This window comes from Drosophila tropicalis, unplaced genomic scaffold (genome assembly GCF_018151085.1).
Source record: "Drosophila tropicalis isolate 14030-0801.00 unplaced genomic scaffold, ASM1815108v1 contig_463, whole genome shotgun sequence".
Taxonomy (NCBI): domain Eukaryota; kingdom Metazoa; phylum Arthropoda; class Insecta; order Diptera; family Drosophilidae; genus Drosophila; species Drosophila tropicalis.
Genome location: NW_027172929.1, coordinates 2,682,363 through 2,709,410, shown reverse-complemented (window position 1 = coordinate 2,709,410; position 27,048 = coordinate 2,682,363). Strand labels below are relative to the sequence as shown.

Genomic DNA, 27,048 nt, shown 5'->3' with positions numbered 1-27,048 from the left:
TTTTATTTTCCCTTCATTTATTATTTTTTATTTATTATTATTTTTTTTTTTTCCGCATTTTATGGCCTTTTATCAATCATATAGGCATAAAATTTTCCAACTGATCGTAAAAAATCAATAGAAAATGTTATGGAAATTTTTGCTCTTGGCCTTTTTTTTTTTTTTTTTTGTTGTTTTCTTAACTCTTTTGTTTTAGTGTCAGTGTCAATTGTTGCGTCTGAATTTTGTCTGTCAGTCGATTTGGTTTCAGTTGTTGTTGTTGTTCTTGTTGTTGTTGTTGCCGTGGCTTTGGGGTTTGGCAAAAAACCGAAAATTTTATGATTTAATTGCAGACAAATTTTGTTTACATTATTGTTATAATTTATATGTACAATGTGGATATATTGTTGCTGTTGTTGTTGTTGCTGTGGCTGTTGTGGTTGTTGGTGGTGCAATTATTGTATTCTGTGCGTAGTCACATTTATGATTTATCAGTTTATGACGAGGCTAGCTGGTAAAGATTTCACAACCAAAAGGGAAAAAGAAGAAAAGGAACAATACCAAAAAACTAACCCTAAGTAATTAATATTGGGCAGATATTAACCATGGTGTAGGTGGCATTAGCTTTCACCCACAGCTATGGGGCTTTAATTAATTATCAAAGTAAAATTAATTTCATTTCAATTGTGCAGTCGCATCATTAAGCTCAAGCCAAGGAGAAAGACAGACTCCGAAGACAGACTGTGAAGATCATAAGTGACAGGGGAATGGAGGGGGGCGGCTGCAAACCTGCTGAGTAAGCAAACGATACATGGTATCCACAATATATTATATCGGTTAAATGTAACCCATCAGCCCCTCTCCTCTCTCCCTCCCTTCCTCCACTTTGAAGTGCCATATAATAATAATAATTTTTTTCGTCTATCGTTTTCTTTGAGTGGGCTTGAAAGGTGATTAACGCGATCATAGAAATGATGATCACCTGAAGTGGGGAATCTATGGGCGATCATCATGACTCTTTCTTTCTTCATTTGCGCACGCGCTAAATGTCAAAAAAACAAAAAAAAAGAGCAGAAGAAGTAACCAAATCCATTGGCATATTGGTAACACAACAAAATTACATAACGACATTGATATACTCTTTCGAAATGCAGCTAACCCTGTCGAATGTAAGTGCAATCAATGAATCCTTTCAGTACCAGTGAAGGGCTTAGGGTTATACATTTCTAATACTTACATATAACTTAAGTTATATACTTAATATAAGTTATATATCGAATAATAATAATTGAATTCTTTTCGATTGCGTGATGAGTGTATACTCTGCTCTTCTTTTTATCGGGGAGGGTATTGAAATATGAAAGAGGGGAAAAAAAAAATACCCTAAAACCCAATTGCCGCCCGCTGTTTCTGTTGCTCTGTAGGCCCGCCTCCAGCCGCAGCCGCCCACTTGGAACATGTCGAATCATTCATTCAACAAAATGTGGGTTCGCATCTCTTGAATCTTCAAGGTGTTGAAAACGCTGCCTTCTTTTTTGTTTTTGTGTTTTTCCATCTTTTGATCTCTGGTGGTTGAGTTTTTGCTTTTATTTTTGTTGCCTTTTGTTGTTGTTGTTGTTGTTGTTTTTCGGTTTTTTTTTTTTGGTTTTGGTGCAAGCATTTTGTGTGCATTTGTAATTGTTTCTTGTGGTTGCTGTCATTATTTTCTGTAACATTTAGCAAAATCATTAATAATTGTTGTTGTTGCTGTTGTTGTTGTTGTTGTTGCAGTTGTTGCGTCTCGACACAGATACGCACTTAAAAATTGTCAGACGGTGTTAACTTGATTAGCATTCGCATAAATTTTAGCCAGTTGCATCTTGCCAAAGCTCTCAGAAAACATTTGCATAGAATGTGCATTGAGGCTGCTGGCAGCAATTTGGGTTAATGTTGCCTTCGCTGCCCTCCTTCCCACCCCCCGTTTCTCCCGAGTCATGTAGGCAAGTGCCCCGGCCCCCAGCCCGATGATGCCCCCCATTTGCATCAATTCCCTCATGTGAGATTTCAATTAAACCAAAAAAAACCTCATTTTTATGCAAACAAAAAACCAAATAAATAGTATAGAAAAGAAAATGAGAAAATTCGAAAAACGAATTTCTTAGAAAATGCTCGAGAGAGAGAGACAAAACAAATTGCCGCGTAATCGTAATCTTTTTAGATGTCTCAAAGGTTGACAAATCATAAAAAATTAAAAAAGGGAAAGAGAGAAATAAATCGAAAACTTGTCCTTTTCATGTACTCGGCAGCAGCCCAGCCAGTTGAGGAGGAGTTGCCAAGGCGGTGGACAAGAGAGAGAGAGAGAGAGAGAGAGAGTTTATCAACAAGTGTCGCCGCCGCCACAGCCGCCGTCGAGTGTGGTATCAATCAAAGATTGTGTGATTGCCATGTGAGTGTTCCACAGAGAGTGTTCCTTGGAGAATTTTATTCCATTTCTTGAATTGTTTGTATTCGAAGCGTGACAATATTTTGGCCACAAATTCAAATGAAATCAGCTCAAGGGGATTCAAGGGGCAAGGGACAATGAGATGATGGTGATCATGATGAGACTGAGACTGTCTTTAGGGGCCGCCAAGGGTTTTCCAACAACAGCAACAACAACGAATTGTAATTAATCATGTACAAGAGTACGATAAGTTTTAAGCATAAGAAGAGGTGATCAGGATTGTACAACAGGTAGTTGTTTTTGCTGTTGTTGTTGTTGTCGTTGCATGACATTCAAAGGGGTAGAAATAATTGGTAAAAGAGCGACAATAAATCTAACCTGATATCAATTTGGGGTAAATCAATAATCGAAAAAAACGAAATCCTTTTTCCTACTCGTTTTGGTTTTCGCTTCGGTTTGAAATTTGAATATTTATGAAGAATTCAAAAGATTGTGACATAAATGCGTCAATATTGATACATTGCAAGTGAGGAAGAAAAGGTTTAAGAAATTAATGTGTCCTGCAAGATAAATGAAGGCACTTGAGAGTTCTGATACACAGGAAAAAAGGAGGAAAATGCACAGAAACAAAGTTCAAGAAGAAATTACACAGTTTAATGCGAATCAGATGAACCAAGAAAAAGAAGGAAAAGGTTTAAACTAGAGACCTGAGTTACAATTAATCAAGGGTCCATAAAATTTACCTCTCTCTTGTCCACACAAATTTAGGCAACAAAAAATATTAGTTATAAATAAAGGGCTAAAAGAACTCGGACAAAAACATTGTTTAAGAAATTGAAAGGACCCAGCAATCAATTGGCACTGAATTTAATAGTCAATTTAATAGCCAACAATATATCTGATGTCTTACCTTTTAGATCGTAGATCGACTGTTCGAACTGTCCTCAAACTGAACTGTCCTCTACATCATAACACTGAAACCATATGAAAACTTTGAAAGAATTTCCACATCAAATGGGATTGTTAATAAATTGTTTTGCCAATTGAAAATTATGCTTCTTATAACCAAATTAGAAGAAATATGTAGAGAAAATTGTCCCAAAAAGGTTTAAACCTGTGTTTTCTATTTGATTTAAGATATGAGTTCTTTTGAGATAGTTTCTTATACAGTATAGAGTCCTTAGTCGAAGCAAAGTCAGCAATTGAGATTCCCAAATTTGCAATAAGGTTTTTTTGTTTAGTTCATCGTTTGATCCTTTCTCTTTAATCACTTTTAATTGACTGTGACATATAACTTAAGATACGAGGCTGAAGGCTGAGAAGTTATTTTCCCTAAGGCGGATCCACGCACTTTATTAATCATTTTAGCCAAAAACTAATCATATCAACTAACTAAGCAATGAATGAATTGATACAATCAATTTTCAATCATTTTATCATTAATTTTCATTGCGAATAATTGCATAATTTAGCCATGAGAAATATGTGTAGTCAAAGCCCATAAGCAAGTCATTGGCAATATGCATAAAGTCAAGAACAGGCAATAATCTTTGCATATCTCAAACATAAGTAAGACAAGCAGCAAAAGCAAAAGCAACAGCAACAGCAGCAGCGGCAGCAATAACAGCAGCAACAGAGCAAACACAGCAACAATAAAGTAAACATCAATGTAGAAAAGATACATTTTGTATCTAAAGGAGTGCGTGCGTGTGTGTGTGTGTGTCTATGTGTCTCTTGAAACGTCTGCTTTGGCATTAATAGCAAATTTGCACGAAGTAAATACCAAAACTCTAGATATATACTGATATATATATGTACATATATAGGCTGAGAGACAGACAAACGGCAGGCAGTCAATTATCAATAGACAGAGAACCGCAGCTATCACTGGATACAAGTGCCATGTATCTTTGAGTGTGTGTATGTGTGTGTGTGTGTGTGTGTGTGAGACACATAGATACATTTATAGTTAAACTGTTGTTGTTGCTGGTGTGCCACTTCACCTGCGTGTCATGTTTTTCAGTTTGGTTTTCATTTCATTTTGTTATTGTTGCTGCTTGTTGGTGGCCACTGCACACGCAAAACTAACCGCAACATAGCTACTCTCCATCTCTCTCTCTCTCTCTCTCCTCCCTCGCATCCGCAGTTTGCTCTCTTTTTCTCTCTCTCTAGTGCTCGCTCTGGTTTGCCCTCTCTGTCTGTCTGTCTCTCTATATGAGACTCTTTCTCTTTCTCTCTGTGTTTGGCTCTCGCTCGCGCCAGCCAGCGGATTGGCTGGCCTCTCCATCGTCTACGCTGCTGCTGTCATTTAGGCCACACCTCTATTTTCTTTCCCATCCCATCCCCAAACCACCCCACTCTAATAGCAACACCACCCTCCCTCCTTTCCTTCTTCCCCCATTCCCACACAACAAATACATCTGCCAAAATCCATAGACAAAGCGACGTTTGCGTGTTGCCAATGTTCTCCCATTTCCCACACTCTGCTGACCATTTTCATTGTGTACCCCCCACTATTCAGATCCGCTCCTGACTTGTGGTGGTTGGGAGTCGAGAGCATAAAGCTTTACGTCCATCTCTGGGGCTACCTAATGGCTTTAAGATGCCATCTTGGGGGTTGGTTGTCAAAATGAAAATGGCTTTTATGTATTTGGCGTGCATTGGGGTAATTTTATAGCAAGCCAACATTTAGGATTCAGGGAATTAGACTTGGGGGAGAAACACAACAACAGCAATCATTATTCTACACCCACACACACACACACACACACACACCGGTTGGGGGTGTACATAGAAAATGGGATATATGTTTTAATTGTTCAAATATTGATTTCTTTCTTTCTTCCCTAGGAATAAAACGAAAATGTCATAAGTTGACTTAAATTTATGCTTTAATTTATACATTTTTATGATGAAATTGAGTTCAAAGAGTGAGAGAAAAACAGAGAGTGAGGTGAAAAGCTATTAAGGCTCCTGTGCGTGTTTCCTTTTTAGTCGGATTTGGAAATTAGGTTGCAAAATTATCTGATATGTGTTCAAGTTTATGAACCTTTTTTTCGGTTTTTTTTATTGGATTTCTCTGGGTTCCGAAAGTAAAAAAGACTGCATTAAATACAAGAAACTAATAAAATTGGCAATAAGCATTTTTAATTTAAGGATATGAATATAGCATTCAAATAACCCAATTAAATCCAGATGTACTTTTAGTTAAACAATTTCAATTAGATTGTTATGGTTTTTTGGTAACAAGTTGTACAAGATTATGAAGAGGACCTAAACCAAGCAAGTGTTTATTAAAGACTCATTAGGATGAATGTCAAATAGATTGATTTAGTTTGCAAAACTTAAAACTGTGGGGGAGAAGATGAAGGTCCACTCTAAATTTGTAAGTAAGAGACATCTTAATTCTGTGTTACCTAATGATTAATCAGCAAAGAACTCAAGATACATATAGAATATCTAGTCAGAAACTTTTTATGACTTCCTTGTAGGGACCGAGTGTGATCGTAGCAGATTTTTTGGACTCTAATAGATTGAAAAAGGTTTAAGAAGCAGTAGATAAATTTTCAAACAATGATGCTGAAATAAAACTAAATAAGGACATGAGTTATATTAGCTTTATGTCTCATTCATTGCGTTAACTTTAATTGCTTGCATTTCCTAGACTATTTCGTAAGTTTGAGTTTGGAACTTAACATTTGTTGGCCTTTCCGCCATGCAAACCGCATAACCAAATCCAACAACGATCGAATCTAAAATGGCGAACTGCCTCCAATTCAGGTGAGTTTCATTTGTCTTAGAAACTCTTATACCATCCAATAAGATCAGCTGCTTGCCTGAGCACACCTGAACAAGTTTTGGTTGCTGTATAAGAGAGAGATCACAAGCCGGATTACCGATCTGAGTAAGGGAGAGCCAAACAAGAGAGTGTAAGTTTTGTTGCTCTCACCCACATGCGGCTGAGACATGGAAAACACCTGGTAAAAGGTGAGCATTGGATATTGGTTGTCAAACGTCAAGCAAAACCATAAAGTCATTGAGTATAGCCAGATCGAAGCTCAGGCCAGGGAGCATGAGAAGAGTCTCTCCTCGGTGACACCGAGCAACTCCGATAACTGCGACTCCGACGACAACGACTCGCATTCGTGTTCGGCAAAGGTGAGCCAGAGTCGGCTGATGGCTGAGGTGATGGTTGGGCTGCAGGTAACGACAGAGAGACAGACAGAAAGCCAGGCAGACAGAGAGTGAGAGAGAGAGAGTGAGTGCGAGTGCGAGAGCAGGGGAGGATTGACCAGGCTACTAGCTGACTGGCGAGGTTCGTCTGCGCAAAACCTTCGCTCGTCCAATCAGTATGAACTCGGTACCCGCCAGCGAAGATACGACTGACAGAGACGAGCGCTCGGCCAACAAGAACATATAACAAACAGATAAATTTCTACTACAAGATACTTTTTTACAAACAAATCCCAAGTAACTCTTCACATTTGCATTTCGTTCGTTGCGCGTTGTTTATGCAATATACAAATCATAATTATTATTAGTAATTTAAAGAAAAAAAGTTAACAAAAACAAAAAACAACAACAAAGTGCCTTACAAAATTTCTACCTTCAAACAAAATAAAAAAAAAAAAAAAAAACTTAAACTAAATAAGAAACTGCCAAACCAGCAACAACAATCAACAATTTTGAATTCTGTTAATAACTTTAGCGACAGACACAAAACGCGGAAGTGCAAGAAGCCGGCGGCTTTTTACAGGATGATCATGTAGAGCGAGTGCGCGCAAGAGAGAAAGAGAGAGCGAGAAACAACCAAATTACAAACAGAAATTGGCATAAAAATTATCATTAATTCAATTAAGCAGAGCAGGAAGCACGCTACCAACAAATATAATAATATATATCGATCGACATCTAAATCCATATAAATTATTATTTTTTTTTTTTTTTTTTTGTCCTGGTGCAAATAAATATTATCTCTATCAACATATATCCTGTCAATCTGTTCAAAATTCACAAGAAAATAAAAAATTAAGTATTCTTTGAGTGCCATTGAAAAATTGAATCCATCTATTACTTAATTTTGTGTGAAACTTCAAACTGTTTTTTTTTTTTCTGTTATTACTACAAACTGGCAAATAAATTAACTTAAGAAACGCGGCATCAAAATCAAAATCAACATCAACAGCAGCAGGAATCGCCCTACCAAGGAAATCCTTTTGAATAATAAATTACAAAAAAAAAAAAAAAAATAATTCTAAAATCATTTTCATAAAAATAATTCCAAAACACAAGACGCCAACTTTGTTTATGTGTGTGCGGCGTTTTTTTTGTTGGGTGTGTGTTAGTGTGTGGCATTAAATAAATTAAGTGCAATTTTTTTCGATTTTATTTAATGCCGATAAATTAAATTCTGCTTAAATGCATACGGATATTATAATTGGTGATCAATTTGCCGCCAACAATAATTATTGGGTGATGCAGGTGAGTCGAAAATCGTATAGAAAATATAATTAGAAAATAAATAGATCCAATTCAAAGAATTCGAATTCCAATAAGATTTCTTTTCACTTTCCTTAGGAGGCAATTATAATTCAGATATCCATTTAAATATATCTGACAAAGTGTGCTAATTAAAACATTTTTATGGCAAATTAAATTTTGCCAAAAACAACAACAACATCAACACACACACACACACACACACACACACACACACAAAAGCAAACACGAACAATAATAACAAAAGCAACATTTAAATGCTTCCGCTTATCAAAATGCAAATGTTTTTTAAGGGTTTTTTTTTTTCTGTCAGATTTCTGTAAATTTGTTGTCTTCTTTTCATTATTTTTTTTTTGGTTTTTGTTATAAATAAAATGCATGCGGTAAACAAATTAACTTGATTATCGATATAGCGGATATATTGTGCATATATAGCTGTATTTGAGATGATAATGAAGTGGGAACAGACCCCAAAAGAGAGGAAGAGGTAGAGAGGTAGAAAGAAGTGCGTCCCTCTGCCTTTGCCCCTGTACGTGTTTCTTCTTTTTGGACAGATTAACACCTTTTTATACCCTATAGGGCTGTCAAGGGTATATTGATAAACACAAGTATCCCTCAGGGCAGGGGTGTTTATCCTATAAACGAGTCTATAAAGCAGATGGGTTAAACTTTGAATTTGTTAAAGTAACTCCAGATCTTTCTTCACCCATTGCTGGGTATCTGAAGGTCGTTATAATCGTATCATTTGTCGTTCTTGTTGTTGTTGCTTCAAGTGTCGTCCCATCATCATCATCATGCCCAGTGATTATTTGTCAAAGCGCCGTCGGTATTAGCTGCAATCGATTTGTAAATCTTGTTATCACCTGCCCCGGGGCAAAAGCAAACTGTTTGCCCCCCTCTTTCATTCTTTCTCTCTCTCTCTCTCCCGCTCTCTTTGGTTGGCTTATTTTAAGCCGTTCTTAAACAGAATCGCCAGCGTCAGAGTCGGTCAAACTCTTTTGAAGAGTCGATTTGTCGTTGATCGTTTGGCCGCACTTTTCACGCAAGGAAATTGTAGCGTTTGCCTTCTTGTAAATGTTTGCCAGCTGAAGTAGAAGGCAATTGAATGGGGCGGGAGACCTCTCTACCTACAGGAGAGACTTTGACAGTGTCCCTGTGTCTGTCTGTCTGCCTGTCTGTCCGTCCCTTTGTCGTTTTGTCGTTTGTTTGTCCATTGTTTGACTCGCGCTTACTTGCGAAGCTCTGGGTCAATATTTGTGCACAACACTTTGCCAATGTGCCAAGTGTTGTTGCCTCCAAAAGGGGGATATTACATATGTATGTATGTGTATATAGATAGTCAGTCAGTCTGTCAATCAGTCAGTCAGTCAGTCAGGCTGAGGAGCGACTTGATGATCCGTTTGTTTCATTATCCAGACAGTTGCCAGTTGGGTGGCCACACAAGGCTATGACTAATATTGCGTATGAGCAAACGTTTCTTTAGAATTATTGATCCTAGACTATTAATATACATATATCCATATCCATATAGAGAATACGCACTAAGTCGATGTGTAATGGAATTAAATAGTTAAGAAAATATTAAAAGATTTCATCACTTAGTCCCTATAAGGTTTTGCTGTATTTCATTTCGTTTGTATTCTCTTTTATTCAACTTAGACTTAATAAATTTATGGAGTTTTTATCAATTACTTTTGTTTGTTACATATGTATATATATTTTTTAATCTCTGCAATCATTATTTCAGTATCTTATACCCATTGAATTGATATCTATTGGTTATTTATTATTTGTTTAGAATCGTTTTTGGCCAAATCAATGAAGAGCCAATTTCAGCTTATCGCTGACCATATAAATCACTTTCCACATGTCTTATCATCACTTTTCTATCGACTTGTTTGTTGTTGTATTTTTAGCGACAATTTGTGTTCACCAAGTATTTGACACGTCGGCCTACCAGTATTACCCTGTATTGATAACATCATTGATATTGCCTTACTCAACAATACTCACTCACTTCCTTCCACAAGTTCTAGAGATAAACAGACAGCGAGTGTAGAGAGAGAGAGCGAGAGAGTGAGATGGAGACGGAAAGAGGTACAGGGACCCCCCTGTAACCGTAAAGCTAACAATTCTCCGGAAACAACACCATAAAAAGAGTTTTTCTTGTGGTTGTGTGGATGCGACAACGTCCATGGAATGGCCTCTCAGTCCCTCCGTTGGCCCCTCTTCTCTGCCGAATCCCGAATCCCCATACCCATACCTACATACACCATGTCACCATATCATCACCTGGGTGTTCGACAAGTGTTCCGCCTGTCGCCATCAATAGCTGCACTAATTAGGCATGTGTTGTCAAATATTTACACACGGTCGCAAAAGTACAAAGCAGTGTCTCGCTGACTCTCTGTCTGACTGACTGGCTGACTGTCTGAGTGACTGCCTGATAGATAAAGCCAAGAGCAAAGTGTGGAAGAGGGCCATGCAGACCACCAGCAACAGGAGATGGAAGGGACAGAGGGGACTTCTTCCGTTTTTTTCTCGCTTTTGTCACTGATTTGTAACGATAAGTTTTTGGTAATTCCCACGACTCAGCGAACGATTATGACGAAAAAACTTTCATTGACTTAGACATACATGCAAAGATATAGACACGGACGTAAAATGTATCCACACACACACATATGTATGTATATGTATGTACATATGTATATATGTATGTTTGTTCTTTATGACATTTTTAGATTTTATGGATCGTTTATATGGAATTTCAGTGAGAAATGAATAATTGATCTAATCGGGCACGTAGACAGTTGTTTTCCCTCTACCCCCGCCTCCCCACTTTTTTTTTTGCATTGCATTGGCTGATTAATGGACACAAACATAAAGTCGCAAAATGGATAAGAATCTGGGGCTAAGAGATTTATGCTAATTGCTCAAATCAAATGAAACCTAAAGACATAAAGCGTAATTTTTCTTCTTTCTGTTTTGCTTTTTTTTGCTTTTGGTTTGATTTTAACAAAGAAATGAAAGATTTCTATGTATTATAAATGATTGCAAAGCAAATATATATGAAATTGTTTTCATTATCTATAACCGTAAAATATATTTGCATTCACAAATCACAGAAAAGGCGGCCGCCTTCAAAGACGATGGGTTAACAAGAATTGCAGCTTGATGATAACTTTTTGTTCGGTTTCGTTTCGTTCATCGTTCATCTGGGCCATAAACACAATTGAAATTGAAGCGAAATTAGATACAAAAACAAATTGTATTTGGTTGTATATTATTTCGTTTTTGCGCCCGATAAGATACTGTAATTACAATAAGAAACAAATTTAGTTCAGTGTCAATAAGTTCACTTTCCATTTCGAAACCTTTTTTGGCACGAGCAATGACTAAACCGAGTCGAAAGAGTCCAATATGAAATCTCATTAAATTGCCACACTGTGCACAGTGTGATATCGCGAAACGATTCATTGTCCAAAATAAAGCAGTTCAATTCTATGCAAATCCCTTGTCGATTTCCTCAATAGTTTCGAATCATATTGCCAGTTTTTTTTTTTTTTCTTTTTGCCAATTCATGCAAATGAAAACGAAAACTGGCACACACAGATAGAGACAAAAAGGAGTGAGTTAGATAGAGAGAGAGAGAGAGAGAACTGAAATCTATTGGGCAAATTTGATTGATATGCCGCCTGTCCAAGCTGGAGGTCAAGTTTGGATCAGACGGCCAGGCGAAAATTGGCAAACGAAAATCAATCACTCACAATCCATTGAATGCCCCCTAAAAAAACGGGATTCCGAATCGAAAATCTTTAAGGAATGTGCTCAATTGAAATGTAGAAGAAGGCAACTAGACAGTTGCCTGAAATGGAAATCAGAGGATAAAGTTTCAAGGGCTACAGTGGTTAAAATCAAACAAACAAGAATGCCGCGATTGTTATTATAGAATAAATTATTCGAGATTTGTCTATAAAATAAAAGGCTCTGAATCAATATAGATGATTAGAATTTCCCTTGCAGTTTCCATTTCTCACACTAAAGAACATTAGAAAGTAATATTATCTACACATTTCTTAGACTAGCGACCACTATGCCCATATCCTCTTTATGGCACGTGAGCTCAAGAGAAAGAGAGGGAGAGAGAGAGAGATAACCACAACAACAAAGAGAACCCTTTTAGTTGGCTAATCCGCATTTTTGGAAATCAACCAAAAATTTTTGATAGATTGTTGACCAAGCGCCAGCCATAGCCATAGCCTGTCTTTTATTTTTTTTTTTCTTTTATTAAAAATTCGTAGAATTATGTAGAAACATATTTGGGATTTCCGATCCTCTCAAGCTTATTGAGGTGCTAAAATCACAAAATTTTCTATACATAGTTTCAACATTGAAGCGCAATTCGTTTCAAGTTTGATTGGATCAGCCAGAGCACAGAAAAAAAATAAAAAACAAAAAAAAAAAAACACCAAATCAAAATATAAAATGCTCAACAGCTGACACACAGATACAAACTCGCACACACACAGAGACTTGAGACACGTTTTGAAAATAAAGCTCTTTGGAGATCTCATTTGATGCCGCATTAAGATCAATTATTTGATTATGAAATCAAATCTGCGTAAAATCTTCAAATAGTTGTCCAGCTTAGGTCGTACCCAAGTGACCCAAGTTGTAAATTTTAGTTGAAAATGAAATTTATTTTCGTCATTCTCAGTTGTCAGTGTCGTCGTAGCCGTTGTCAAGGCGAAGGTGAGAAAAAACAAACAACACACAGTGTATATGTATAATATGTGTCCAATGAAACATCTAAGATCGTTGGCTTCTGATAAAGCCATCATCATCATTGGCCAGGCAGCAGCATCATTATGATGTTGAGCATTGAAAACAAAAGCCCAAACAAAAAAAAAAAAAACTCGAACTTTAACATAAACCAAACTAAATCAAACAACTCGAAACAAATTCAAGTTGCAAAAAATTAAATTAAAACTTGACTTTAATGGCAAACCAATTAGGTTTATGTTATAACATTTCGCAACAAAATGAAGTGAAAACCAGTTTTTATTTCATTTCACCCAAAAGTAAACAAAACTATATAATATATACAACTTTTACAGATTTTAGAGTAAAATAGAATTCAAATAGAAAAGATAAAGGTGAAAAGGTGAATCCAAGTTCAAATATCAGCAGGATCTTTGGAATTGAAATGCTCATTCCAGTTCTTTGATGCTAAAACTAGTTGAGAATTACAACTGAAAAGATGTTTAGAATTAACTATTAAAACTTCATCGAACTCTTAGTCATAGTTAACTTCAATCAGGAGGAGAAGGAGAGGAACTCTGAAACGATTAGATGCAGGATATTCAATAAACAAAATTGTTTATCAACTTATTAAATTCAATTTCAATTCATTCAATTATGGACTTATTTTGTTTTGATTTAAATGCCAACTTTAACTTTATGTGTTATTAATTGCCACAGTCAATTGTTGAAAAAAACAGCAAGAAACACAGACTAAAGTCATTTTGATTTGATTTAATCAAATTGTAGCCACACACACACACACATACATGCGCCTAAAATTACTTTGAAAATTTTTGTGGATTATTTGCTTATTTAACTTTTATCACCAATTAAAGGCGTCTATTGATTGTTGTTTCCATATTTGATCGATCGATCGATCGATCGTTTGCGCTAATTGTCAGAGTACGCAAAAAATAAAAATCAAATCGAAATGTAGGGAAGAGGAAAACGAAATAGATATAAAAGAGAGACGGAGAGACAGAAAGACAGCACGCGGCTTCGTAGCGCCAGGTACCAGGCAACAACTGTGCACACACTTGGCCTAAAAATACATTACTTGGCCAGGTTGAAAAATTCGTTGATTTTTTTCTATCTATTTTTTTTTTTTTTTGGGCAATTGACCCACTAATCGTTGGTATCAATAGATGAAATACAGAACGGTTACACACACACACACACAGTCAGACGGTTGGATGGACAGACAGACAGAGTTATTGTTATTGTGAAAAGGTTGGCCGTTGAACTCTGCTCACCCCCTCTTGTATCAACTAATGGGCAGGTTATATATACATACCTCGATAGGGCCATAATACTTGCTATATAGCAATTCGGTATGCATATTTCCTGTTGCTTAAACACAAATTAATTGCCCGCAAATCCTGTACGAGTGAGCGACTCGACCACCGATCTCCGATCACCGATCACCGCTCACATTATTCAACAGTTTTCATTTCAAATTTTTATTGATTTGCATTAAAACTAAACAAAATGAAAAGAAAAACTCAACAACATGTTGCGCATGCGTAAAGTTCCCCCTCGGCCGTTGTCAGGCTTCAGTGGTCACCTCTTTGCTCTTCAATTTGATCGGAAATTGGTTTTATATAAAATGTTTATGCCTAGTTCTCTGCTTCCTGGCTATGGGGTATGGGTCACCCTCTGCCCTCTGCCTTCTACTCTCCCTCGATTTGACTCGAATTGTCAGAGCTTGAGTGGACACCCCAATAATGACATGGATTGTGTAGCGTGAAATTGTGAGAAATATCTTTTAGCGACGCTTCGTCAACATCAATTTATGTTTTATTAGGCATTCATTTTTTGTTTTATCGTTATTTGTTTGCCAAAGGATATTCAATATCCTGATGATATGCAATAGCTGTGCGAAGGTTTTTATGCAGATGAGTGAGAATCGATTTGAGTTAACCACCCTTTAAAAGGCAATAACTAAATGGGGTGACAATAGCCAGAAAAAAAAAAAACAAACTGAGGTGAGAAATTGAATTATTTAACGATATTTTAATGTATTGAACAAAGAAGGAAATTATATTCACTTCCGCTCCAATCTTTGAAATGTTTTGTAAATATCCAATTTTTAATGATCTAAAGCAGACTTGATTCAATTTTTGCTTATTATCAAATCATTTGCAAACAAATCACGTTCAGTTTTGCTATAGTAGTAAGTATTTTATGTGAATGGAAACACAGTGACGACTTAATATGAAGGACAGAATGCTCCTTAAAAGACTTCTTTGAATCATTAGCCATGTTTTTACTATTATTCTAATAACCTAATAACATAAAGATATTTAGTTTAGCTACGTAAAGTGCTGAAATTTGTTAATCTATTAAGGAGTTTTGCAAAATGTTTCACTTGGTATAAGATTCAATTGGAAGCACTTAAAAAAAACCTTTGAAAAACTCTTAAAAATATGATTCTAAGCTCAATGTATAACAAATGCGATAAACTTATTATCAATTATTTTTGTTTAAATTGGAATTCCATTTGCCATAATTTGAAATAAAGAGAATTTTACAAAAATTCTTTATACAGCATTCACAGCATAAAATGGCGCCCCAGACATGAAGAGAAGAACAACAAATCATAATAACAACAACAACAGCAATAGTAAAAGCAACAGAAACAGCAATAAGCATAATAGTTTGAGTATCATTCAGTCTCGAGTGGCTGTGTCATTAGAATAAATAAAAAATAAACCCCAAATAGAAACGATAGACATACAACTTATATACAAATACATTTAAAGTCAGCCAATAATGAAAATAGATACACAGAGAGACAATAAAAGTAGCAACAGCAACAACAACAACAATCGATAGACACATAGATATAGTCAACAACATCAGTCAGAGAGATATGTAAACTAAAGAGCAGAAAGAAGAAAAAAAAAACTGTCGCAAATTGCGGTCATTCGTCATGCGCACATGAGCAGAACGACGGCAGCAACAACAACAACAGCAGCAACAAATGCTTAGCAAATGGCGTCGTGGCAAATGAGGGGAGGCTCGCTATTTGGAGACCCAGCCATAAATACTTACATACATACATACATAGTAGTTAGATGGCGGGGCAGTTGCCACTGCTGCTGCTGCTGCTTTTTCTGGGGTGCTGCAGGGCTGACTGGAGTCCAAAAACGTCATTCGAAAAAAAAACATTAACAAAAATCTATCTAGCCTTTTATCGACTCGACCTTTTTGTTGTTATCTTTGCTGATGAGAAAAACAAAAAACTAAACAGCAAAAATTTCAAAAGTCTATATATCTGATCGTATATGTATGTTTGTGTGCTCAGGGAAGTAGTCTGTCTGATCGAAAAAACAAACAGGGTAAGAATCACAATCAGTAAATTTCCATTGACATTTTAGCCAAAATACAAACATTTCCATTGGCAAGCAATGAATAATGTTATAAAGATATTAAAATTCTCCCTAACGACATGACAAGCGAAATGTTGAAAAGTCAGTCATCTAGTTCTAGGCTTAAATAGGCAAATGAATAAAATGAAATGTCAATCTTTTTAGAGGAACAGCAGGATAAAACCAACTTAAATTGACTGATATTCTATAAAAAATTTACATACATTAATATGTTTAAGAAAACTTTGATGAAAAAACTTGGTCAAATGAAGAAAGTTTGGAAAAAATACAGATCTTAACATATACATAAATGGCTTGTGTTTTGCTGTTTGCTTAAGTAAAGGAAATGTTTGGAAATTTGAAAATTATAATATATGTGAAACATTTCTGCTTTCCAACCCCCTTTTTGGAAACACCCCTGTCCATCATACACACACAGAGAGAGAGACACACTCTCGCACTGCCTAAGTATGAAATGTGTTTTGATTTGCTGTGCTTGGCAAAGCTTTTGCCGTTGCTGCTGGCTGCTGGTTGGACGCTTACAGCAGCGGGTGTTTTGTATTATTGTTGACGGAGGGAGGGCGACAGAGAGAGAGAGAGAGAGAGAGATAGAGTGAGAGAGAGAGGTGGGGGTGGCATTGCTGCTGATAGGTAGTCCGTTATAGAGGGGTAACGGGGGAGTGTTGGAGCAGTTGCCTCAACATGGCGACTTTGACTATTTTGCTGCTGTTGCCGCTGCTTAATGGTGCTTAACTGCCGTCGACTGCGTGAAGTGCGCATGTCCCAAAGCACACACACACACACAAATCCAAAGTGTATATATATCGTAGGTATATAGCTCTATCGGTCTATGTGCTGTAACTCTATGTATATAGGAAGACAATTGCGCTTAAGCAGTTATGTGAGAGAAATGAGAACAAACCAAATTGAATGAGGAAGCCAACAAAATTAAAATGAAATTGTCTACACACACACACAAACATTCATCGCCATTTTGTTGGTTGTTGGCTGTTAGAAATATGTATCTACAAAATGAAATTTATAAACAAATTAACACGAAAACTTTCTTTAGAGACAAAAATGAATCGAAAGTTAAATGCGTCAGCTAAATAAAAGTAAAAGAATAAGAAAAAGGTTTTAATTTCAAAATTTCCTATTTTTACTGGTTTGGAAGAGGATGAAACATCTTTAAAATCGAATCTATCTAAATAAATAACATTATTTTCACAAATGCTAGAAATTAGATACTTTCAATTTCATAATAATTTTGTTTTAACCATTTAGTTATAGCTTACATTCACAATAGATCAATGTATCTGTGTATCTCTTTCTCTCCGACTGTTTTCTTACTGCCTTTCCCCAGCCAACGATCGAGCCATTGTTTAGACATCATTCGAGCTCAATTTTCCCATCGCCCCGCTTAGGTCCCATCATAATAATGATGATCATTATTATTATCATCGTCATAGTGAGTCGTCGTCGTCGTCGTCGCTGTCGTTGTCGTTGTTAGTTATTATGACCATTAACGCTATTATTATGAAAATTTTCAGCATCATTGATTTTTGTTACCGATTTTCTAATTTAACCAAATTATTGTTTATTCCCTCCTTCTTCTCGTCTAGCGACGAGACGTCTTCTCATCATTGATTTATTTTAATTCCAAGCTTTCATCCATTTGGTAGAGTGTTTTGTTTCACTTTTTTGTTTGACGGCTGTTTTCTTCTCTGTTAACTGATTGCGTAAATAACTTTTGGGCCTGAATGAACTCACAGACACTCAGACATATGGCTAGCTTTTTCTTCAATGAAATACCGAAAACTAGCATAAATTTAGAGTTTTGGCTGGCAAAACACTTAAAGTAGTCAACAGAGTTAAGACATTATTTATTTTTGTAGTCCTAGTTTTTCTTTTTGAATTCTTAATAGATTGCAAAAACAGATATAACTTAACTCTGTAATTGATATTAATGAGCAACATATTTACATATATTAAAGTTCGTAAACGTTTTTAAAAGGTAAAAGTTACTTAACTCTGTTGTTTGGTGTTATTATTTCTTTCGGGCGGCTCGCAAAATTAAGAAAAAAAGAAAGAAAGAGCGCAAACCTGTTCACATTTTGAACGGAAATCGTGTTGGACATGATGTGTTACAACTTCCCATCTTTCCCCCTATTCACTTTGCCCTTCTTTTTAGCCGTCTTCATCTGCATCTTATGTGGCATACCTCTTGACGGGACGAAGAGTTCACTTGGACGATGCGGTTATTTGTTTGTTGGTGTCAACGCTGTCACATATTTCATGACTCTGGCGAGTCTGGGGGTTTGGGTTCAATAGTTCACGCATCGCATCCAGCGAATCCCGCAACGAAGCTCTCCCCCCCTTCTCGCCTCTTAGCATCTTTCACTCTGCTATAACTGTGGGGCTGTGTGTGTGTCTCTGTCTCGTTTAGTCGCCTTCAGTGGCTTGGACATATGCATTTTGTGTTTTTTTAATTTCCACTCGTTGGGTAATTGCTATTGCTGTCCCCTTGGGCCATCATGCCGCATTTGTCCCAACCAAGAGAGCCATGTCTGAGCTTTAGCTTTACTTTTCGCTTTGAGTCGTGATTGCAATTGGCAGGCAATCGACGGGGGCAGCCAGGAGGTGCATACATTCATACATAGGAAGGGTGACCAAACGGGGGAATGCGGGATATGGTATGAGGGATGAAGGGTAAGGCTGTGTTATGTCCAGACATACATATGCTAGAGCTTTATAATTTATATGCCTTCGATATTTTGTTTATTAATTGTACATACAAAACAAAACACAAAAATGAAAACTTTTGTCGCCCGAGGTTCTCCAAACAACATACAACATTTTTTGTTGCAATATTTGTTTGTAATTCATTTAATTACATAGAATTTAAATTGCTCAAGGTTGTTTAAAAACACACAAAACACACACACACACACACACACACACACACACACACACGCTCAGTTGATAATTTATATGTCACTCGTAAAATTAAATGCATTTAACACGAAAATTAAGCAAAGGCAAATAGCAAAAACAGAAAAAAAGGAAGAAAGAAAAAAGAAAAAAAAAAATAAAATGAAATAACATCAACAAGTAGCAGAATATTTTATTTCATTGAAAACAGAAAACAACAACAGCGAACAAAACAAAATACAAAAAGAAATAACTCAGACTTTAATTGAACTCATTTAAGAAGCTCATTAAAATAAATCAAAGTTGAATGTATATTGTGTTTGTTGTGTTTGTTGTTTTTTAGTTTTTTAATGGTTTTCAATTCATTTGAGAAGTGAGAAAAAAGAGAATTAGTGGGAGATGAAATTTTAATTTCAAATCATGAAAGTTAATTTCTATTTCCAAGACAACTTTCTTAAGCTAAAAGCAATGAATTTTGAGAAATCTTTTAAAATTCAATTCAAAGTTTAAAAACTATTGAAAAGAATATTATTTAGTCATTTTATTTGGTATGGAGTTAATAATTATGTTATATACATATTCGAATGCAATCAAAAGAATGTGGTTGTCTTTGTGGTTGTTTTTTTTTTTTTTAGGTTTTTATCTCGCATTAATTGTATGTAATTATCGTTTTCGTTTTTCATATTTTAAACCACTTCTCATTCCATTTTGCATTCAATCAAATATTGTCACACATTAAACGATTTTATCTTTGCCTAATTAAACGCTAAAAGTATGCTTAATTGGACAGCCGATAGACTTTTGAATGCAAAATGGATAGCCAACTAAACTAACTGGCTTAACAAAAAATAAAAAGAAAAATGAAAACTTCAAGTCCTCGTCTTCGTCTTTGACTTGGTCTGGCATTTCAACTTGCCACACAATCTGCATATGAACCGCAAAAGGAGAGTCACACACTGTGACATCGAGAATGGATATATGCCAAAACATTTTGACAGACCAACTATCAATTTATATCGTTAGCGTTTTGCTTAGGTCTTTGGTTTGGTTTGGTTTGGTGTGGTGTGGTTTAGTTTTTAGTAGTATTGGAAAAGTTTTGGTATGCGATGCAGATCGTTCACTTAAATGTTCCACTCAAGGCTCAAATTGAAGCTAATTGAAATGTCGATAAGGCAAACATTTTGACAATATTTTGGTATTTTTTTTGGCCTGTCTGTCATATCGAAGAAGTTACAGCTTGGCCCACATTGCGTATACGTAATGTTGACTCATTCTAAACAAAGTGACAAGCAGCAAAAGCACACACACACACACACACAAAAACAAACATGCCGCAATGTGACCCAGTTTGAGACAATAACCATGAGCCATGAGTCATTTGCAGACTCCAGTTTTGGATGTCCCAGCTAGCCTGCCAGCCTGCCAGCCTGCAAGCCAACCAGCAGCAGCTGCGAAACTCCTTTGAAGTTTAACTCATTGCGAAATTTATGCGAACAATATGCGAAATTTATTGTAATGACAAACGCTTAGTGCATAATTCGTTTCATTCTGAGCATTCGAAGCAGCGACTCTTCAAGTCTCAATGCTTGTGTGTTAGTGTGTGTGTGGTTGCGCCCGGTTGGAACAGGAAGCGGGCAATCATTTTGAATTGTGCTCTGCAGCTGCTCCAATTGACGCCCACCTGCAGAAGGGAGAACGGAGATCGGTGAAGCAACAGCAACATCATTTTGTTTAGGGTGGGCAGGATGAAAGAGGATTACATTGACGTCAGTGGGTTTTGGTGCAACAAAAACTGCTAAGTGCAACATGAAATATGTGCAACAAAGTCAAGAGGGATGCACAATTTGTTCATAAGTGAGAGAGAGAGACTATCATAAATATGGTTAGAGCTAAATTTGGTAATTGGGCAAAACGAACAATTGCCATCCACAAATAGATACAGACGAATGAATGTAAGTATAACCAATTCAAAAGACAATTCCCTTAAATAAATGCCACGTCCAAACAATGTATTACAAAGGAACGAAAGTCAACTTGTTAGATATGTTCACTATTTGTTTGCTCGCACTGTCTAAACAGTCAGTAGAAATATTTATATATAGACTCGACATTTCAATGAAGTCAGTCTTTGAATCTTTGTATTCTATTTCAATTGATGAGACTTAAAAGCTCTTCTCTTAATCTTTGTCTTTTTGGCAGTCAGAAATTTAATTTGTTTGTCACGCTTTCTTTTGCTTTTCTTTCGCTGAGTGTTAGTTTCTCCTTGCATTCAATTTTTTGCATCCCTGGAAACCATCCTGTTTGGCATTCAACTGCAATTCAACTGAGTCGCTTTCATTTTCATTGAACAATGTGCATCATTAACGCAAAAAAAATGAAAAAAACACGCGTTGTTGTTGTTGCCTTTTTACTGCTCGTTAACAAAAGCGCAAATATTTTAAGCTTTAACATTGTTGTTGTTGTTGTTTTTTTTTTTCTGTTATTTTTACAACAAATAAAATAAAAAAAAAAACAAATGTATAAAAAACATTGTTGTTTTGTTGTTGGTTTTCTTACGCCTTAATGAAGTGCGATTCAGCTTCTCGCGAGAAGCAAAAAAAGAAAAGGCAAAAAGGAAAGAGAGGAACGAAACGCGAGGAAAAAACAAAATTGTATTAACAAATGTGTATAAAGTTTATTTTTTGCTAAATGAGGAAGTTGAACAAAATTTTAGCAAGTGCTGTCTTTGCCCCCCGCCCCCACGCTGACCCCACTCCACCGCAACTCACATCACCCGCTTAAAATTCACGTGTCGCTTTTTTTTCTTCTTATTTTTTGTTACTCTTTTCTGGTTGCTTTTTTTTGGTTTTTTTTGTGGGCTGGTCTTTGACCATTTTTGGTTTGACTTTGTTGATGTTGTTGTTGGGTCTTGCATTGATTAACGCATTTCTTTGGCTGTCTTGGGCATTGTTGTTGTTGTTGTTGTTGCTTTAGCTGTGGCTTTGGCCTGAACAATTGTTGTTATTTGGTAGCTGCTGCCGTTTTGGCAAGTGATTTATGCCGCCTTTGGGGGATTTTAACTGACACATTGAGGAGACACATTTGTAGCTAACTAATAAGTTTAGTGGCATAATGAATGGCAGTTGAAAAGGTCCATTGAACAGCAAGAATTGTATGGAGTTGGAATGGTCCACTGTGGTGTGGATTGGATTTGAGGTGGCTGGAATTGGGTTTGGATTGCAACATGGATTGCAACAAAATGAATCACAAAATAAAATAAAAGCTTTCAATTGCAATTCCGAATTGAATTACAATTAATTTGATGATTTTGAAAACGAATTTGGCAATATAAGATTTAATATGGAAATCGTTAAAATGTGGGCCTTATCTTGAACCATTTCGACTCTGACTAAAGACATTAATATCTCAAACTAAACATCCTGCACACATGCATTCATTTTGTATCTCATTTTTTATGGTCTGGGCATAAAACACATTGACGAAACGTTGCCACATTGACTTTTAAACACGCGCACGCGTCGACCCAAAGCACACGCCAGAGTCACAAAGGTGTTAAAAATACTAAGACCAAAAGGGCAATAAGCCAAAAAGGACATCACAGCACACACACACGCACAGGGTAAGAGAGTGATGGAGATAGAGAGGGTAAGTTAACAAAAAGGTGGTTAATAACCCGAACGCTAATGAAAAAGGCACTGAAAAAAAGGGGCAAACCAACAACAATAACAATGTGAAATGACGTCAAATTGGTGCACAAAAAGGGAAAGAAGGGCTGACAGGCAGGCAGGCAGGCAGGCAAGGTTAAGCCGGTACTCAATGAACTTCATGGAGGGTTGAGGGTCTGTCTCTCGTCATCATGATGATGGGGGCGTATTAACTAATTTATGATGATGATTTAGACTGGTCAAGAAGTTAATGATGAATTTGGGTCTCTTCATTTCGGCTTTTTGGGTTTTCGTTTTTTTTTTTTTTGCAGCTGCCCTTTTATATACTACCCCTTCTCCGTATTTTGTGTTGATGACGGGCAACTTTTTAATGGACTGAACTGGTGAGGTTGAGAAAGCGAAGAGATAAACGTTTCATGCTTTTCTTTTAACACCTTTTCGAGAGATTTGTGCATGCGATTTGTTTTGTTTGCCCAGCCACTTAGCGCCTCAGCAAAGATTAGAGAAAATGTGTAGGCTGTTTAAAGGCAGCATAGCGTATAGGTTAGATTAGAGACAGAGTGAGAAAGACAGACAGAGAACGAGAGGAAGAGTGTGTTGCGGGAGGGGGGAAGACCCCATTTAATTATGTAAACGACACGAGCATCAAGAGTCCGAAAAGAATAACTCCTAACGAAAAGAAAAAAAAATAATGCTTAAACCTAAACCGAAACCGAAACCCATTTATGTCAAATTGACACCTCGCCTCTCTCAGATTTCCAATTCTTCTGCTGATGCTTGCGCTTGTGCTTGTGCTTGTGCCTCTCGACGATATTTTCTCTCTAATACACATTAAATATTTATGAGCTTACCTCGGCTTTTTGCCTAATTGATGAGTTCACTCTCAAGATAAAGGTGTAAAAAGGGTTGGGGGCGGCAGCTTAGTGGGCTGGCGAGCGGGCAAGGCGGGTATAAGGCAGTCATGTAGCGGCTGTATGTTGCAGACAGGTGAGTTTGTTCTTCTGCGTTGAACAATTTTTGTGTAGTTGGTGCCAAAGGCAACATCCAGCTGTGCCGACAAATGAGACTGGCGACAAGCAAATAAACAAAATCAACTTCGCCTTCTTCGCTATTCCTCCCATACCACCATACCACAATCTTTGCCTGTGCCTGTGCCTCTGCTTCTGCTTTACAATTCTCTGCTCTAGTCGCGTGTAAATGATTCTTCATGTCCATGTTTTGGCTGTTGTTGTTGTTGTTGTTGTTTTTGTTGCTTCAACATGCACTGCAGCGCACTTTTTGGTCTGCTGCTGTGTCAGAGTCAGAGTCAGAGTTTGAGTCCAAGAGTCTGTGCAGTTGCTTGAATGGTTGCTAGATGCAACAGGTAGCCGCTTGGCCTGTCAATACCTACACGCCTGCAGGAAAACCAAATAAAAGTAAATGTTGAACGAACGTACAGAAAGCAACGAAAACAAAATAAAGTTGAGCTATGACTTGGCATATATGCCACATAAAATGTTTCGACTTTAGGGATACCTCTTCTGCCGTCAAACAAAGAATTACTTCTTCATTATGTTTCTTTCGCTGCATTTTGTAGGGCATGTCACATTCGATTGAACACACCCTGTCACAAAAATCGCAGCCAAAAAAGGCTGCCTCTTCTGGCCCTCTACCTCTCTTGCCTTTTAGGTTCACAACTGTTGAAGAAAAATCAATTCTAAGAAATTGACTGCAAATCGCCAACACACAAGTGACTTCCAAACTGAAACTCTAACTCAGACCCAAAACTGAAAACTCACCGTCTTGGAAGACTGTAATTTTAGTTCGGGTGACATTTAAATAGAGGAACTCAAGGGGGCTAAGGAGTTGACCAGCAACAACAACAACAATTTCAACAACAGCTAAAGCAAATGAAAAAAAAAAACCGAAACGATGCAAAACGCATGTTCAGCATGGGCTGCACTTGTTGCTGGACTAAGGCTAAGCTCTCAAGCTCTCTTCTCAGCTCCAAGCAGCAATAAACTCCATTCCACACAAACACACACACTCACACACACACACACACCCAAGCACCAACTACTGTTCCAAATTTGATTTGCTATGCTGATTTGGCGACAAGCTAAGGCAGAGGTAGACTTTCCAACTGCGACTTTGGGGCGTATGCAAAAAGAAGAAAATGCGGAAAACATATTTGGCATAGTTTTTTTTTTCGGTTGTTTTTCTTCTTCTTCTTTTCCTTTCTGCTATTTGGTAGACCAAACTCGTTGTCCGAAGATTTACGAGCCAACTTGGAGTCCAATAAAATGATTGCCAGCAATTTTTATTTTCAGTTTATTTTAGTTTTCTTTTTTTGTTGTTGTTGCTTTTTTTATGCAAATTGTTTTTTTTTTCTCATGCGCATTAACAATTTTCGTTAGAATGTTGCAAATTTATTTATTTTTTTTTTATTATTTTTATCATTTTTAATGATCTTTTTCCCCATTTGACAGGGGAAAATCAAATGACTTAGGCAACGAACTTTTCAATTGGTATTTGGAAAGCAAAAGACTTAGGCAACAAACTTGTTCAATTGACATTGCAAATCAAAAGACTTAGGCAACGAACTTGTTCTAACTGTTTATTTCCTGACTGCAATCACAGGCCAATGGGGTGAGTTGTGTTTGATGGCTACAATAAAAACAAAAATTGAGAAAAAAAAAAAACTTTCACTATTTCACCTTTAAAAAAAAAAAACATTTTATACAACAAATTTCAGGAAATATAAAATCTATAGTATTTTTTTTTCTTGTTTTGTTTTTTTTGCACTCAAAACTCAATTGAAGTTTGCCCTCGGGCAGGTTTTTTTTTTTTGTTTTGTCTATGAACAATAAGCCATATTCAGCGATTATTTAACAAAAGCAAAAGAAATGTTGTTGATGTTGTTTTTGTGATTTATCAAACATTTCTCTTTCCCTCTCTCTCTCTCTCGTTCTCACTCTTGCGATAGCTTTTATTCTTTCTTTCTCTTGCCTTGACTCGTTTTCTTTCTTTTCGTTTATTTTCACTCCAAGCAATTACTTTTGTTTTTGGCATTTAATCGGCAGGCGTGTGGCATTGAAGGAGAAGGTTTTTGGGGTCTCGTTTTTGTGTGTGTTTTGTTGTTGGCTTCTTATCCGGTGAATACATTGAAATATGCTGCCATTGTCTTGTTGGTCTATGAATTGCGGATTAAAGCGTCTCTTATCAAGCAGAAATCGTACATTTTTTTTCTCTATTTTCGGGGTTACAATTGGAATGTAAGCGAATGATGATGCGATAGCTGGCACGTGCCGTTAATGAAGTTGGTTTGGTTTTACCACAATCAAAAGGTGAGGAATCGTATTAGATTCTGACCGCCCATTGAATCTATTACTGATCTTTGGGGGTAAGCGTTTTAGACTCCTTTAGATAAAGATAAAGGGTGTTTAGAGAGCATATTGGTTTAATAAGTGTTGCATCCTTTTTTCTCGTTACTTAACTGTAAGTTTTTCCGATTTGTTATATTCCCATGCATTCATTTTGTCGGCTTATGACAAAGCAGTGAGGAAAATGCATTAGTTTATTTCCATTTACATTTCCCCATATTTGTATACATACATATTTCCACTTTACTTGTTATTTTTGTTGCAAATTTTGTTCGCTTCAATTTGACATGGCCCGTTTTTCAGTGCATTTTGCGGCTATTTAACAATTCGTTTTGGTGATTTTTCATAGACATTTCAAACGTTTCTTTCAGTTATGTATTTTTGTTGTTTCGTTTTTCATTTTTTCATCTTTTTTTCTTATTTATTTATTTTTTGTTGTTTTTTTTTTTTTTGTTGTGTTTTTTGTTTTAAGACTCTGACAGTTGCTGATGAGTTTTGTGGCAGCTTCTGCTCCTGGTGTAGATGCAGATGGAAGCAGGCAACTACAAGCATGTGTGTGTTAGTCTGTGTGTGTGTGTGTGTGTGGTGGTTGGGGCGCATGTTGCATGTTGCATGTTACTTTGGCATTTCCTCAGCTCCTACAGCTCAGGTGAATGGCAAATAAGAAACGTGAGGAGCAGTTGCCTATGACTCTTTTAATGGTCGAGAGCGTTAAGTGCATATAAACATACAAATAAAGTTGTTAACTATTGTTTAACGCCACAAGACGGCGCAAAAAACATTGTTGTACTTGTTGTAAGAAACTGAAATAACAACACCAGCAACAATAACAACTACAACAGCAACAACATTTATATTTATATGAAAAACAAGCAAAAAGCATAAAAAATAATGACAAACATAAATATCAACTTTACGATTGCAACGTGACTTCATTTAAAATCGAACAAAATATGCAAAATAAAGCACAACTCACACACACACACACACACACACCACGCATATACAGCATA

At 36.6% G+C, this 27,048-nt stretch overlaps 1 protein-coding gene across 1 annotated transcript in view; it reads left to right on the top strand.

Annotated features, from left to right (window-relative positions):
- The first annotated feature begins 6,158 nt into the window (after positions 1 to 6,158).
- The window catches only part of dar1 (dendritic arbor reduction 1), a 35,815-nt gene continuing 14,925 nt past the window's right edge, over positions 6,159 to 27,048 (top strand). Inside the window, 2 exon segments of the mRNA XM_068287131.1 lie at positions 6,159 to 6,181; positions 6,448 to 6,604. Coding sequence (XP_068143232.1) covers positions 6,159 to 6,181; positions 6,448 to 6,604 — 180 coding nt within the window.